The sequence below is a fragment of the Schistocerca cancellata genome, chromosome 7 (genome assembly GCF_023864275.1).
Source record: "Schistocerca cancellata isolate TAMUIC-IGC-003103 chromosome 7, iqSchCanc2.1, whole genome shotgun sequence".
Lineage (NCBI taxonomy): Eukaryota > Metazoa > Arthropoda > Insecta > Orthoptera > Acrididae > Schistocerca > Schistocerca cancellata.
The window spans coordinates 401,379,560-401,396,773 of record NC_064632.1 but is presented as its reverse complement, the minus strand read 5'-3'; the positions used below and the strand labels follow the sequence as shown (position 1 = coordinate 401,396,773).

General features: G+C 38.0%; 1 protein-coding gene across 4 annotated transcripts in view; it reads right to left on the bottom strand.

Moving 5' to 3' along the window:
- LOC126092210 (mesocentin-like) overlaps window positions 1–17,214 on the bottom strand; it is a 619,468-nt gene that overhangs the window by 22,128 nt on the left and 580,126 nt on the right. For all 4 annotated transcript variants that reach the window (XM_049907701.1, XM_049907704.1, XM_049907705.1 and 1 more), the window contains exons 13-14: window positions 12,518–12,628; window positions 11,875–11,988 (exon numbers count right to left, since the gene is read on the bottom strand). In XM_049907701.1, coding sequence (XP_049763658.1) covers window positions 11,875–11,988; window positions 12,518–12,628 — 225 coding nt within the window. The remainder of the gene's footprint in view (window positions 1–11,874; window positions 11,989–12,517; window positions 12,629–17,214) is intronic.

Sequence of the window (17,214 nt, the reverse complement as noted above, 5' to 3'; positions counted from 1 at the left end):
AAGCATGAATGTTATTAATTTTAATAAATTACTAAAATTACTACAAACATCTGAAGTTTTCGCAGGTGTCAAATCAACAGGAACAGGTAAAACACAACATGATTTTGAGGTTCCAGAGCCAAATTTTCCTTGTTAGTAATTTACTTGAAAATCAGGTTAAGAGGGATAATGTTGGCATATGATTAACATAATTAGCATCAATGACCTAACCCCACCAGATAAAGGCAGAAGACAATTGTGGGAAAATAACAAAATATATTAGTTAACAGTGACAACAATTCTGTGTATTTTTACAAGAGCATCAGACCATTCAACAAAAAAGCTACACACAAGAAAGAAAAGGTTAGAGAGAAAGAAAAACTTAAATATAAATAACAGAACAGGCACAGAGGAATGGAAAACAATCACATTATAAGGAACAATTATAAAAGACTAAGAGGGTGTGCATGAAACTGGAAAGTCATCAATATAAGTTACAAAACAGACACAAATTGATATGTGTTCTGTCTAAAGAAAATAATCACCAAACTGGAATTGCAGACAAATAAAAACACTTTCTAGTTAACAGGAGGCAACAGAAAAAGACAACAAAAAAAGCTGACAAAAGCATTAACATTTAGGACCAGCAATTCCATCATCTGGTAAATGAGACAAAAGTATTGAAGAAAGTGGGAATATTCAAGGAATACACGAGACAAAATCCAAATCACTTCTGTGAAAAAGGAGCTATCAAGGTCATGGCTCTTATGCAGCAAAACATGTATATTACTAGTACACATTGGCTGATCCTTACTGGCAGCTAAGTGATCATCATAATAACATATAAACAGGAAACAGTGCCATGCATGATGCCATCTGGAACGTAACATGAGTCATCCCAAAAGTGGCTCTCTGATTGAGTATGTCTTATCAGTGAGGGATTAGAAGTAGCTAGTGGTAAGAATACCTGCAGAAAAAATAAACCGCTGTGCAAGAACTATCAAGAATATGAACATAGTGATAAGAAAATAAGATTGGGAAAATGCATATTATCTGACCAGTTTCAGAAAACTAGCATTTCTGTCCCTCTCTATACATAATGTCAGCCAATAGAGAAAGTTTTCTATCTCTGTTTGAATGTATGACAATAATGAAAACGCCTGGAAGAAACAACGCATAAACTGATGTGTGGAGCACAGAAACAGGTAACAGGAAATAATACTCACATTAGCTTTCAAGCTTCGCCACACAACCACACAGACACCAAAACGACACTCCCTTGGTCACAGTGAGACTTATTATTGAAAGCAGTTTTCTGGACTGAAGGAGGTGGGAAGTGGTAGGGAATGATGCAAGAAGGCGGCAGTGAGAAAGTCGCAGGTCTTTCAACAGATGACTCAACCACAGCATAACAAGATGAAAAGAGTATGGGGTAGAGCATAAAAGAGAGACAGAAAGAAGGGATATGGGTGGAAAAGGAGGGAGGGAGAAGGGGTGGAGGGACGGAGGGAGAGAGAGAGAGAGAGAGGGGGGGGGGCACATAGGGGGAAGAAGAGTGGTGGCAGAAGGCAGTAAATGATCAGGATGGGAAGGAGTGATGTGGGCGGAAGAGAGAAGGGACAAGGTAAGGTGAGAGAGTCAGAAACAGATTACCGGAGATTTAGGCCAGGGGAACTATGCGAGTGCAGGATATACTGAGAGACAGTTTTCCCCTGTGTAGTTCAGAAAATCTGTAATGGAAGGGCAAATCCAGATATCCCACATATTGAAGCACCTGTTGTCATTTGTGCTGTGGCGTGCAGCATGTTCGGCAACTGGATGGTAAAGTTTGCAGTTTGCCACAGTTTGGTGGTGGCCATTCGTCTGAGTAGACAGCTGGTTACTTGTCATGCACATAGTTTGCTGCACAGTAATTGCAGCATAGCTGATGTACAGGATGTCCAAGGATGAATGGTCAATACACGGGGATATGGCAGGAACGATCATTCAAAGCAAAAACATCTAGTAAACCTGGGTTCTAAAACCAAAATTGGCCGAGAAAAAATATGTGTTGCATTACGTACTGAACTGCCCTCGTACAATAATCCCATGTTACACTGTTCTCAGCATATGGTGTTATGTTTTGTAGATGCTTGAAAATGGAACAAATGCTGAAATTTCAATAGTAAAATAAAAACAGTAACAGCTAAAAGCAATATGACATCACTTAAGAAGTCATTCTATTGGTGAGGTGACCTACATCATCGCAACAAGAAAAACACCAGGACTTCACCTAATTTCCTACTACCTTCCAATACTATCCAGAATAGGCTCTACATAGTACATATTTCATTTTAGTCTGTTTGCTATATACATAAAGATGAGAAAACATGTTCAAAATACAATGTAATATATTGAATGAAAACTGTGACCATAATGTAATCAAAACATAATGATGAGCGATGAATGAGACCTGGGTTCAAGTTCTGGTTTGTCACTCAATTTCAAACCATCAGGATAATTGTGTTTTGAATTTGATGGCATAATAAAGGCTGTTCCAACTCACATGCCCACCTGGGGACAGCAGGGCAGGTATGGACATATGTGGCCATGGGTGCGCAAACGGCTGACATGCAAGCAGTCTTGCAACCGAGGCATAATGTATGTAATTACACTACACTGGTGGAGTGTGGGCAATTTGTAACTTAAGAAAATACTGATTCTGCATATGTGATGAAGCATATTCCTATGAAATTGTAACTACTTACTTGTGCTGCTCTTAATTTGTAAAATTAATTTCATGTTTGATGACTGAAATTTTTGCCTGCCAGAGTACAAAAACTAGACTAAATTTTTATTCCTTGTGCATAGGAATGAAATTAACTGTTATCCCATGGAGTGAAAATAAACAAACATAATCCAAAATTACAACACATTTCTTTGTAAATCTAACAAATGATGACCATTTGTTAATAGAAAGAAGATGGAAGAGAAAGAAAAACAACAGTTTTACCGCCATAGATATTAAATTACACATAAAGTGACATTTTTAAGCATACAAAGCTGAGAAAAGAAACCATGTTAGAAGAAAATGCCACAGTGGTTGTAACTCAAACTGGAATGACACGTTAGAAGGCAATTAGGGGATGTTCGTGACTATTTGTGAAGTGTATAGTTCTAAAGATTTTCAAATGAGATTATGTAGTGGCTTCAAAAATACAAATTCTCCATACACATTAACAACCGTGTTGCCTTACATACATTTCTGAGCAAACATTTGAAACAATTGTTTACGATTTAGGATTTCAAGTTTATTTCATTATCATTTACTCGATAGATGATCTTACATACGTTTACAGAAGATGAACATTTAGATTTACACAGCATTTATTACACATATCTCAGCCACACAAACTGTGACTTCAATGCATTCTGTTAAGATTGCCATGGACTCACTTAGCAAAAGTAAGAAGTGTGAGTATTCAAAGTGAAAAGCATGGCACTTATTTGCTTTTATGTAGTGTAAATTTAAATGTGAATCCTTCATAGATGCGTTGATATTACCTGAAAACAGTGAAGGGTGCTAAAAGAAGGTTAAAAAACTAAATAGTGACTTATTTAACAATTTATGAGAATGCAGCTGGATGATGTCTTCAACAAACACCGATATTTTGACTGGCAGACACCCTGTCATTCCAGTAGACAAATGCAGTTAAAACGTGCTGTGCAAGGAAATTCACGGCCTTGGTTTGTAGGGCAAATACAAAAAGGTAAAACACACACACACACACACACACACACACACACACACACACACACACACACCGTAAACAACTAGGGCCAACATACAACCAAAGATGACAGAAGTTGTCGATAGTGAATATTAATTATCAACAGGTGAGCAAGTAGCATTATTCTGTCAGAAGGTTCCACGATAAACTTAAGCAAAACCCCCTCTGTCTCTGTTTACAATCTACATCCAAATTTAATCTCAACTGTTTCCTAAATGACACTAACCCAATAGCCGGAAGTTAATGTCAGAATCTCTTTGTTGTTTTATTCCCTGGGGTGACTGGTGCTATATCAGATTTGTTCGGCTATTGAAAGTATGTGTGACACTTATACTCAGTAGACCTGCCCTCCATAGTCTTGATGGTCTGATCAATGTATGACATGCCATTACTGCAAGGTATAGAGTACACATCCAAAAACTGAGATCATCCTTCACAGATCCGTAAAGGGCACTAGTCTTAGATCGTGGTCGTAAAACAGATTTCACTCATGTTTCCAGAGAACACCACCAGTCCTTATGGAAATACTACCTGCATATGGCAAAAAGGCCATAGACTTTAATGTCACTTGAGTAGTTTTGTTCCTCGCCTGATTCATGGTTAGTCGATAGCACAATGTGTGTGTGATCTGTCTTTCACTATAACCATTCTGATGGAGGATGACTTCAAGGTAGGCTAACTGAACTGACAGACTTTCAGGGTCTGAGATGACATAGGTGCTATGAACCAAGGTACTTAGTACCCCTTTTGCACTGAGCCAGATGGTGTCAACTATCAGCCATAAGATACAAATCAGTGTGAGTTAACTTCATAGAAACAGAATGTCCCAACGTACAATCAACCTTCCTCCTGATTGACACATCGAGACAGAGAAGACAGCCATCCTTTTCCACCTCCACCAAGAACCTAATATTCAGATGGATTGAATTCAGATGTTCTACAAAAGTTTTTAAATTCTCACTTCCGTAAGGCTAAACAACATAACTGTTGTTTATGCTTTAACTATCAAATTTGTGTGTGTACCATTTTATAGTTCAATCGTTTATAGTTCACCATGCTTAATTCAGCCACGAGAGGCCACCCAGCCTGCTGGTATGACAGCAGTGTGTGCAACCTGCTAGCTATGTCCCCTGTTAGAAATAATGACCACATAAGATGGAATGCAAGGCTCTGGTGGCCACTTGTGTGTTTTCTGCTGTACGTAATTTGTCTCTCATGTATTTATGCTTCTTCACACAATAAAGACACAGTGTTCTTGGGTATATATCTAAAAAATCGTGCAGGTCTCAATGCTGACAACTCCAGTATATGTTGCTCAAAATCTTAACTGAGAGAGGTGGCATAGCGGTTAGCACACTGGACTCGCATTCAGGATGATGACAGTTCAAACCCATGTCCGACCATCCTGATTTAGGTTTTCCGTGATTTCCCTAAATTGCTTCAGGCAAATGCTGGGATGGTTCCTCTGAAAGGGTATGGCTGACTTCCTTCCCCATCCTTCCTCAATCCGATGGGACCGATGACCTCGCTTTTTGATCCCATCCCCCAAGTCAACCAACCAATCAAAATCTTTACGAACAGATAGGCAACAACAGGTGACAGAGGACTCTCCACTGCAACACCATCTGTCTGTTCATAGAACTGGTTGTTGAATAAAAAGTAAGTGGAAGTCGCATATGTCAAAATACATTCATTAATCCATCACCAAACCTAACCTGAATGAATTGTAATGAATCAGAGGAATGCAAGTCAAGAGAGAACCCACATTATAATATCAATGTAAGAAATTTGCCAAGTTCTTAATGTGACATACACAGTAACCTATTAGTGGGTTCAACAGAGCAGGAAGGTGTTTTGTTACACGGTAAGGTGTTCTGCTACACAGTAAGGTGTTTCGCTACATGATAAGTCACAGCATCCATGTTACTGACAATAGGCCTACAAATGAACACCAAGCAGACCTCCCAACTGCTGTAATAGTACTCTTTGGCTAACATGTACCAGTCAACATGACTCTCCTAACATCCTCAGCAGTACCAGAAGGCACTCAAAAAACAGCCTGTTTTAACAGAACTTATAAAATCAAGAACTGTCAAATGTTTGGACATCAGTACAAAGTTTAAATCTTTCCTTAGCTTATTTATATATGCAGACGATACTTTTGCTGTTTGGCCTAGTAGAATGGATAATTTAAACACTTTCTGAAACATCCGAATTCACTGAACCCAAATATTCACATCACACTCCCTGATGTGTTGGTCAGGCAGAAGGCTGACGGTTCATTGGGACAGGCCATTTATTGGAAGGCAAATCAACTGATTTGTATCTTGAGGTTGGTAGTTACCACCATCTAGCCCTGCATGAAAGGGTACTTCATACCTTGGTTCATAGAGTCCATGTCATCTCAAACCCTGAAAGTTTGTCCGCCGAGATAGCCTACCTCAAAGTCACCTTTTGCCAGAATGGTTACAGTGAAAGACAGAACACAAACATGCTACCGTATCGACCAATTGTACATTGGGTGAGCGATTAAAATATAGAGCGGGCCCCCAAGTTTACAGTCTTTTTTTCTTATGTAGATAAGACTTCCAACAGGATGATCATACTCCCCTAAAAAATGGTGCGAAGCACATTTTTCAACCACATTTTAGTATTAGGGCCATTTTGGGGTTTGCAAAGGATGATCTTGATTTGTGTAGAGTGAGTGTCTATTGTACTCCTTGGAGATGTGACATCATATGACAACCATCAGGACCATGGAGGAATGGTGTACTGAGCATAAGTGTCATACATGCTTACAACAGCCAAGCAAATCTGTTATTCCAGAACAATGCATTAGCACCAGTCCTCCTGTGAAAAAGACACTGAGGTGATCAAAGTCATGGGGCAGTGATATGCACATATACAGTATCGCATGCACAAGGTATTAAAGGGCAGTGCATCGGCAGAACTACCATTTATACCCAGATGATTCATAAAAAAGGTTTCCAATATGATTGTGGCCACACAACAGGAATTAACATACTTTTGAACAAGGAATGGTAGTTGGAACTAGATGCATGGGACATTTCATTTCAGAAATCATTAGAAAATGTAATATTCCAAGATCCATACCGTCAAGAGTGTACCGAGAATACCAAATTTCAGACATTACCTCACCACAAAAAAAATGCAGTGGCCGATGGCCTTCACTTAATGACCAAGAGCAGCGTCATCTGTGTAGACTTGTTAGTGCTGACGGACAAGCAATACTGCATGAAAGAAGCACATAAATCAATGTGGGACATGCGACGAATGAATCCATTAGAACAGGGTGGCAAAATTTGGCATTAATGGACTATAGCAGCAGACGACCTATGTGAGTGCCTTTGCTAACAGTACATCATCTCCTGGGTTGATGACCATATCAGTTGGACCCTAGACGACTGGAAAACCGTGGCCTTGGCAGGTGAGTCCCAATTCCAGTTGATAAGAGCTGACGGTAGGGTTGGAGTGTGGTGCAGATCTCATGAAGCATGGACTTAAGTTGTTAACAAGGCACTGTGCAGGCTGGTAATGTCTCCATAATGGTGTGGACTGTGTTTATATACGATGGACTGAGTCCTTTGGTCCCACTGAACCAATCATTGACTGGAAATGGTTACGTTCGGCAACTTGGAGACCATTGGCAGCCATTCATGGACTTCATGTTCCCAAACAACAATGGGATCTTTATGGATGACAATGTTCCAGGTAACCAGGCCACAATTATTCATGACAGGTTTGGAGAACATACTGGACATATTCAAGCGAATGATATGGCCACCCGACATGAATCCCATCAAACATTTATGGGACATAATTGAGAGGACAGTTTGTGCACAGAATCCTGCAACGGCAAGACATATACAATTATGGATGGATGTAGAGGCAGAATGGTTCAATATTTTTGCAGGATACTTCCAATAACTTGTTGAGTTCATGCCATGTCAAATTGCTGCACTATGTTGGGCAAAAAGAGGTGCAACACAATGTTAGGATGTATCCCATGACTTTTGGCACCTCAATGTGACAAACACAGACACAGAGACTGGTTTCAGATTATCTGACAGGTCAACATGAAAAGTTCACCTCCAGCACTGACAATTTTGAACCTAAGGGAACAAAGTCAACAGTATTGTATAATACACTTTAGACATATATGTGCCATGCAAGATTATGAGGTATGAAAAAGATGTGCCTTGGTTCGACAACTATGTTAGAATGCTCCTATAAAAGCAAAAAGAGATTAACTGCAAATTTAAATATAGTCAAAGCCTCACAGACAAATAAAAGCTAAACAAAACCAAAATTAGCATAAGGAGGGCTATGCAAGAAGCACTCAATAAATTTGAAAGTAAAATTCTATCTACTAAATGTCTTTCTCCAATACTGTCTCACAAAGGAAGATTGCACTGTTGTTCCTACTTTAAATATTCGCACGAATGATAAAATGACATATTAATATAAATGACCAAGGGACAGAAAAGCAATTGAAAGTGCTTAATAGAAGCAAGATCACTGGACCTGAGGATGTACCAATTTGAGTGTATACAGAGTATGTGAAAGAACTTGCTTCTTTTCTAGCAGCTGCGGAACATGTGTCTCTTCAGAAATGAAGTGCTCCTAATAATTGAAAGCAAGCACAGATCATTCCCATTTTCAAGATGGGTTGTCAAACAGATACACAAGACCACAGCCCTATTAGCTCTCACATCGATGTAGAATTTTGGAAGGTGTTTTATTCTAGCATATTATAACATTTTTAGAGATTTAAAATTTCCTCTGTAACAATCACCATGGGTTTCGAAAACAACGTACATGGGAAATCCAGCTTGTTCTGTTCATCCACAACATCCAGAAAGCAGAACATACAGGCACTCTTGTAGATGTTGGGTTTCTTAAATTCCAGAAGGCATTCAATACAGTTTCACACAGCCACTTAATGAACAAAATATGACCATACAGAATATCAGGCCAACTGTGTCATTAGACTGAAGATTTTCTAGCACGCACAACACAGGATGTCATTCCGAATGGAGAGAAAGCACTGGAAGTTCCATGAGGCTTTTTGCAGATGATTCTGTCATACAAAGAGAAGCTGTACTGTTAGAAAATTGGAGTGAAATGCAGGAAGAACTGCACAGGATCAAATAGTAGGTAAAGCACACACAAGATTGAGACTCACGAGGAAAAGGAATGTAATTCATTCACAAAAAAAGAGCTCACAAGGCAGTTGTTTGACTGATTTTTGAGTACTGTCCATCAATCTGGGACCCTAATTGGGTAGGACTGATGCAAGGGAACGAGAGAATTTGAGAAATTAGAGTTAATGCAAACACTTACGCACAATCCCTCTTCCCAAAAGCCATTCATGAATGCAACAGGGAATGAAGACCAGTTAGTGGCACCAGACATAACCTCTGCCACATACTATCAGGTGGCTTGTAGAATATTGATGTAGATGTAGATCTCAATGCTTGGTGCTGAGAGTGGCAATCAATCCACAACATAAACAAATGTAGCATATTCTAAATTGCAAATACATAGAAATACCCTTTATTGTATGATTACACAATTGCAGAACAATCACTGGAAGCAGTTACTTCCATAAAATGTCAATAAGAATGCATACAAAGTGATTTGAAGTGGAAAAACCACATCAAATCAATCATGGGTAAGCCAGATACCTGACTGAGATTCACAGAAAGAAGCCTCGGGAAAGGTAGTCCATCAACACATGAAATAACTTATAAAATGTACATTTGACCAATACTTGAAAATTGCTTGTCAGTCTGAGATCTGTACCAGATAGGACTGATAAAGGAAATAGAGATGATCCAAAGAAGAGCAGCACATTTCATTACAGTTTCATTCAGGAAGTGTGAAAGCATCACAGAGATGCTTATCAAACTCCAGTGGTGAACACTGCAAAAGAGGCATTCTGCATCATAGTATGGTTCACTATTAAGGTACCGACAGGGTACATTCCCAGAAGAGTCAACCAATGTATTTCTTTGTCCTACATATATCTCACAAAAAGACTGCAAAGATAAAATATAAAATTAGAGAGCTCTGCACTCGCACATACGCTTACCAGAAACTATTCTTCCTCCAAACCACACACGACTGGAATAGGCAAAATGAGACGTGACACCTGTACACAATGTACCTTCCAATGTAATGTGGCTCGTGGAGTACAGATGTAGAGATTCTGACGTGCACTTTGAGCTGTTGGCATTTGAGATTAGAGATGGAGATTTTTTTCTTAATTTATGCTTAGAACCTGTAACAATAAGGCTACTTATGCAATTAATCTCTCTCTGCCTCCTCTCTCTTATCCTCCCCCCCTCCCCTCACCCTAGTCATTAGTCTAGTCATCTGTAATGTGCTGACCAGTTTGTAATGTTATCTGTTGGAAATCTGGGTAATTTTAAGTGTTTTCTGTACTGGTTGTCCGTAAATGTGAGTTGTCCAGTCTGTGGCACCATCTGTTGGTTATTCTCATAACTAGCTAAATTACATAAATTTAAGTTTTGTAAATTATCAGTTTCATATTTTGTTCAATATTTACATGTATTTTGAATCATTTATCATGTAAATATTATAATGCAATACAAGAACTTATGTTCAAATCCTTTTTAAACAACACTTAATTTTGCGAATGTTCGATAGGGCACTATAGCTTCTTCAGTACTAACTGTTTGTTATGTCTGAGACAAAGCCAGCACAGAAAGACAGTGACGAGCTTGGACTGCAAATGGACATGTGTCATGGGTGTGCTATGCATTTCGCTAAACGGGCAATACTGAGGATGATACTTGGAAAACATGACCGTCCTATTGTTTGACAACATGCAGTGCATTTATCCAAAGGGTGATTGGCTCACTCACTTAGCTGCAAGCACTGGCTATATCCTTCAAATGGTAAAGTAACATACTGAAGAACTATTATCCTTCAGTTAGGACACACTCAGATTCGTAAACTGACCACTCAGTAACCCCATACTGTATATAAAGAATAATACATTGCCTTCAAATGAGTTTCATTTCTTTTCTGTTTGTGTAGAATATTTAACCTTGAACTTAAACTTCCTCGTCTGTCCTGAATTCAATCATGATTGTTGCTTCCATAATTAACAGCTATAAGAATCAGTCTAAAGGCTTTTCAAATAGTTATTAGTTTAACTTTAAGTGAAAAGCAACTGTTATAGTGAGATTAAAATACAGGTGACTACTACATTGCACTTGCATAAGTTCTCAATCTCTGATTCTGTGACAGTTTAGTGCTACATAAACATGTCACACTATAATTATGGTAACTGTGTGTGTAAAGAGGCAGTTAAAAATGATGTCATATTATTGTTTATATTTTGGTATGGAGGTATTCCTGTTATAAGCCCTTCTCGCTTCCTGGTCAAATCATGTAGGGACAAAGTTAATGCTACTAGCTCATCCATTGGTGATTAACATTCAGTGCTAGTTGTTTATGGTGTGTCTGTTACCTTTCTGCATACGCCCTGAATAATGACGTTTTAAATTTCCTTGTAGAGCACTCTCTCATTGCATTTGTGCCTTGAAACTGACAGGATATACATGTGTCAAAATATCAGCTGCTGTAGTGATGTCACCTGACTGCATTTCTATAATTTGTTTGAACATTTCATACTATGGTAGTAACTTAAATTTCATAAACAGAGACTAGTTGTTACAAATCTTTGCTCAGTAAAATAAATTTTGTATAACATAATAGCAACACAAACTTAGGGCCATACAAGGTTACATTCTGCAACGGAATATACAATGGCAAGCAGACACAATTTCTAAAGATTATCAACTACAGTGCAGAATATTTTGAAAAAATGCACAAAAAAGAAATTTAAATTTTCTCAATAAATGCATGAAACTGGATTGACATAGAAGTGAACAACTTCTAGAGGAATGGTTATGTTTCTGTAGATGACAGTAACTTGAGACAATCATCAAATCAATCATTTGACATCCACATGCAGAATAGAAATTTTCATGTGACAGTATCTGGCACTCAACCATCAACATGCAAGAACGATTTAAATGCTTATTTAAGATTTCAAGCAGTATGTCAGTACCTGTTGATCTGTTGTAACTACTGTTGACGTAGCTCTCATTTCCTGAGTAACAGTTCGTTGTTCTTGCCTTGCACCACTTGTAGTTGTGGTGTGGGCTACTGTCTTCTCTTCCACCTGAAATTCAGCATTATTTGATTCAGTATAATTATGAGTAATAGGCTGATAGGCACAATTAAAAGACATTTCCACATTAGCTTTCTGCCACAGCCTTCACCAGGAAAAGAAGGAGAAATACACAGACATTCCTTCACACAAACAAGCACACCTCAACACACTACAAGACTGCCATCTCCGACAGCTCAGACCAGAATGGTCCGAACTGCCCAAGCTGTCGAAGATGGCAGTCATATGTGCGTGAGGTGTAAATGTGTGTGTGTGTGTGTGTGTGTGTGTGTGTGTGTGTGTGTATGTGTGTTTGTGTGTGTTCTTTTTCGTATGAAGGCTGTGGCTGAAACTAATATATAAGTGTCTTCTAATTGTGTCTGTCTGCAACTTAACATTTCATCTTTAATGTAAGCAGCAATCTAACTTTTCCTTACATTGTCGATATTCCAAGAGGGAGTTTCCATTGTATAAGTACTTACTTTCTCGTTCTAAAGCAATAGGCAAGCATGTCAATGTAGCACAATGTTATTTTTCTCACCTGACTAGTTTTCGCATTTGTCTCTTTGTCCTCGTGAGTCGTTGCTGTTCGAGTCGTCACAGCAGTTGCTGTCACATGGGGGGATCGTCCATCATCACTGCCCACCTCTGCCTGTAAGTACCCAATGACCAGTTAGTATGGCACAGACTGCAACAACTGACCCTATAAAGTATGCAAGTCACTGCATAACACTGTGTGTTTGCAAAAAAAAATTCTCCAATATAAGCGTGATGCAAAGCAGTTTCTCTTGTTGATATCAGGAACAGCATGGTGTTAATAACATGTATCCCTGATTCAATCATGCATTTAATGTGCAAGTCCCAATCAGTGTACACAACAAAATTGTACAGAGGCATTATCACAAAAATCCATGTAACCCAATCAATGAAGAATGAGCGGACGAAGTTTCAAATGCAGAAGAAACACTGAATCTTACCGACAAGTTCGTGATAAACAATACATCAATCACAAACTGAAAGCAGCTGTAACAAAAATAGCAATAGTCTAAACTTCTCTTTGACTTTACTTTAGAATTTCTTATACATAAACAACAGTGAGTTAGTAGGCAGAATATTTAATTACATTTGTTATTCACACTTTTGAGTACCATCACCATGATCGTAATGTGCAACCTAGAATCCTAAATTGAGAAACTGAGACAGCATAGTGCCTGTGGTAAATACACAACACAAATTATTTCACATGCACAGTGACGAAGAAAACTATTCCAATATTAGTAAAGTGGAGCTAAACGACACTATGGAGAAAATAAGCTCTTTATACTGCTGTATGTTTCTGAAGCTATATTTTTTGACCAAAGCACAAATATTTTCAATACATAAGTATCATTTTGGTTCACTGTAACACAACTCTTCATATTAACAATTACTCAATACTGCCTCAACAATTTTTCTTCTTCAGACTTAAATAACACAAAATTTCTGAGCCTTTCTTCAATTTTAAATACAGTTATGTGCACAGTAGACTAACTTTTTTCTTTCATTGTCTTATGTTCATAATTTATACAAAGATAAATGCAAAATACATCTCTCTATCTCCACATGTCTTTTTTCCTCCAATTACTCAGAACATGATTTGTTGTCTTTGTTTCATACACGTAATAAACACATCAGACAAATAACACTACTCAACAACCACTTTGCATCTGGGATGTGATGTATCAGTCAGTATGTGTTTCGATGTGTAGAATCTGAATCTACATTTCAAAATGTTCTAGCGTGTAATAATATACTCCTGTCTGTAACTTGAAGCCACAGATTTACAGGATGGGCTCACAAAATGTCGCAGTTTTTGTGCCTATGGACAGCTGTGATAGCAAGAACCACAATACAATCAAGGAATGGTCTATAAGAAAATCATACACATCTGGAAAGGAAAATCTGCAAAAACACTCAATTGATTGAACCCAATAAAATAACTTTTTGCCTTCTCTTCATCTCAAGTTCAGCCTTATGAAGAACTTTGTAAAAGCTATGATGAAGGAAGTCGAGCTTTCACCCATTTGACAGAAAAGTTTCCTTAGCAGATGGAGGCAAAAATGAAAGACGGCGTATTTATTGGACTACAAATAAGAAAATTTGATGAAAGATTCAACCTTTGATATCAAACTCACAAACATCAAATAAGCCACCTGGTCCTTTTTCAAAGCAATTGTGAAGGGCTTTTTGAACAACAGAAGAGATTATAAAATGTCTCCATTACGAATGAGCTGTTAAGACAGCTACAAGACATAGGACATTAAATTTTGCTTGAAACTCGCTTTTCACATTCCCACCTTGATTTATTTCTGGAAACTTTGGGAGCCATAAGCGATGAGCAGGGTTAGCACTTTCACCAACACATCTGTATGATGGAACACCACTATCAAGGTCACTGGATCCATTCAATGATGGGCGACTACTGCTGGGGCTTTGTTACGGAGAATGATGAAATGGCAAACATATAAAGAGCATCATTCCCACAGTTTTTAATACCAAAGCAGATTAAAGTTGAAATTGTGTTGTGAACTAATTTAGATCTTCTACTGGGGCCATGCCCATACATACATACATACATAGTACTGAATATGTATGCCTTGTTTCTTTTAATTCTGTAAATGTTCATCAGTAATGTTTTGGTTCTTTTGTGCATCGAGGTACTGTGACTTGATAGAGAAAAAATGATTTTACCGGTGAATATAGGACCCCAAAATTAGGCAAAACCACCCTTTTACAAACTAGAACCAGGAAAAAAGTTTAAATTTGTTGACTAGTGTAATTAGTCACCCTCAGGAGATATCACACTAAACACTGCTTCTAGCCTTCATAATGGGCTCAATTTGGTGAAGAAGAGAGACCACAACTTTCTTAAGTTATGCCTTATATATCTGAAGCCATTTTTTTGTGATTAGAACACAGAGCTTGTGAAATGTGAGGATGTTGACTACTATGATTCACTCACTGTTCCAAATAATCTCAGACATTTTCTATGGTCTTAAGATCATGTGATTTAGTGTGCAAATAGAAGTTCCACAGGGTAACTGTGTGTTCGTTAAACCAGGAGCATAAATGTGCAGCCTTTTGAACATGACTGTTACCATCTTGGAAGACAGGAGTGTCCACAGTGTATTCATCAGGACGGCACAGCAGAAAGAGCAATATTTAGTCACTGAGAATGGTGAAAAAAACATTCTGGTTCACGTTCATGGTAATATGAATGAGTGGATCCAAGCCACAGTAAGAAAAGCCCTTGTAGAGTGAGGGTTAAACAGCTCACTGGATACTCACCAACTTGCACAATTTGAAATGCGCCAAAATCGCAACTTGTCAGACAACACTACACACATCCAGTACAGTACCGCCTAGTTCCACTGTTGTTTTGCCCACTGACGACAAACAACTTTATGTATTACTGTGAGCCATGGCCCTTTTGTGAGACACCTGATTCCAAATGTCCACTGCATGCAGTTTCCTTCACAAAGTCCACTCGCAAACAGATTGAGATTAACCTGTATTCACTAACAGCAGCAACTGAAACCAACTTTGACAACCATGATACCCTGTCTCTGATCTCTGTCAGTTAAGATGAGAAACAAGTTGGCTGAGTCATATACCACGGCATCAAGGCTTAATGAAAACAGTATCAGAACAGTCAAAAAAACCGATGGCTGAAAATGTTTAAATTCTGTCTTCTCTCTATAGCTATTAACATCCATTTTGCCATACTGATATTTCATTTTTATTACCTATTTTCTTTTCTTCCAGTTCATCTGATCTGTCTATTTTTCCACACTTTTATTTCAACACAACTATTCTGCAATTCAGTCTGAGTTTATCTCTCATTTTGACCTGCTGATTTAAGGCCTCATGTAGGTACTCTGTAATCTGAACCTTCGTTATTAGCTTACTGCTGTTTCCACTATTCTTCTGTGCCTTATTAATGTTCTGAATCCAATAGGTATTTACTGCAGTCAAAAGAAACTGAGTAATTAATTTTTTACACATTTACATGGTATGATGAAGTAACTAATTATGTTAAAAAAACGAGTGTAGCATATCAAACCATTTTAAAAATGCTGCTACAGTGTTGCCAAATCAGCTGTTAGCTGAGCTTCAGTTAAATTTCAGACAACTGGGAGGAGGGTGCAAACATGAGCTGGGGACCTTTTCACTGTTAAGGCTAGCAACAGCTAAATGGGATGCATGTAGTGTAAATGGGATGCATGTAGTGTCTTACAATGCATTATCTGTCCACATGACACTACTCAAAAACTGCAAACTAACTGTTGCTTTGTCATGGTGCACTGAAAAAAATGTACGGCCTGCATTTGTGCTCTGACAAGAAGAACCAAAGCCCAAGGCATGAGGTGTCAACTAACAAGTAATTTTGGTCAGACTATAACTCCAGCTTCTACCACACCATTCTAGAGTAACGACAAATACTGTTAACACAAAATTACTTCGATTTATTATTTTAAGAATAGATAATACACAACCAACGTCCCCTTTACACACACACACAAAGTTACTACTGTGCATTTAAACTTCTATCTTTACTGGTTTCATCTGCCTGGCTCATTGTAGCAACTCAGTTTCTTTTTGTGAAACCTATATGGTACACAAATTCATTTCTGTTAACCACAAAATATACTTTTTGGTGGTTGATGCCAACTGCTCTCATATGGCTTATGTTTGCATAGGTTTACAGCATTATTTAAATTTTACTGATACTGGTTATTCAGTTGCTGTCATTGGTTATTCAATTGTTCTCTCAGGATTATGTTTCCCAAGTTATTCTTTTATCTTGTGTCTTTCTCTATAAAACTTGAACTAACAGTCACACAGTTCATACTTCTGTTTTATCCGCTACACATGAAATTAGACTGGACGTTACAGATACTGAATTACACCAAAAATCGTTTCATTTTCAACATTACTTACACAGTTCAGTCTGTGAAAAGTACAACACAAAGTATACATGCTTGTGCATAAAAATGACAATGTGAAATGACATTAACACAACTGCAGCAAGATCACATCCAACCCAAATGGTGTGTTGAGTGTAACACCGATTACATTAATGCTAGGAATAACCAATCTACTGAATTATGCCAAAAACAAGTGCTACACATGTAACATTTAATGTATACAGCCAACTTTGATTTTAATATGTAGTGAATGAAGTGCATTCGAAAAATT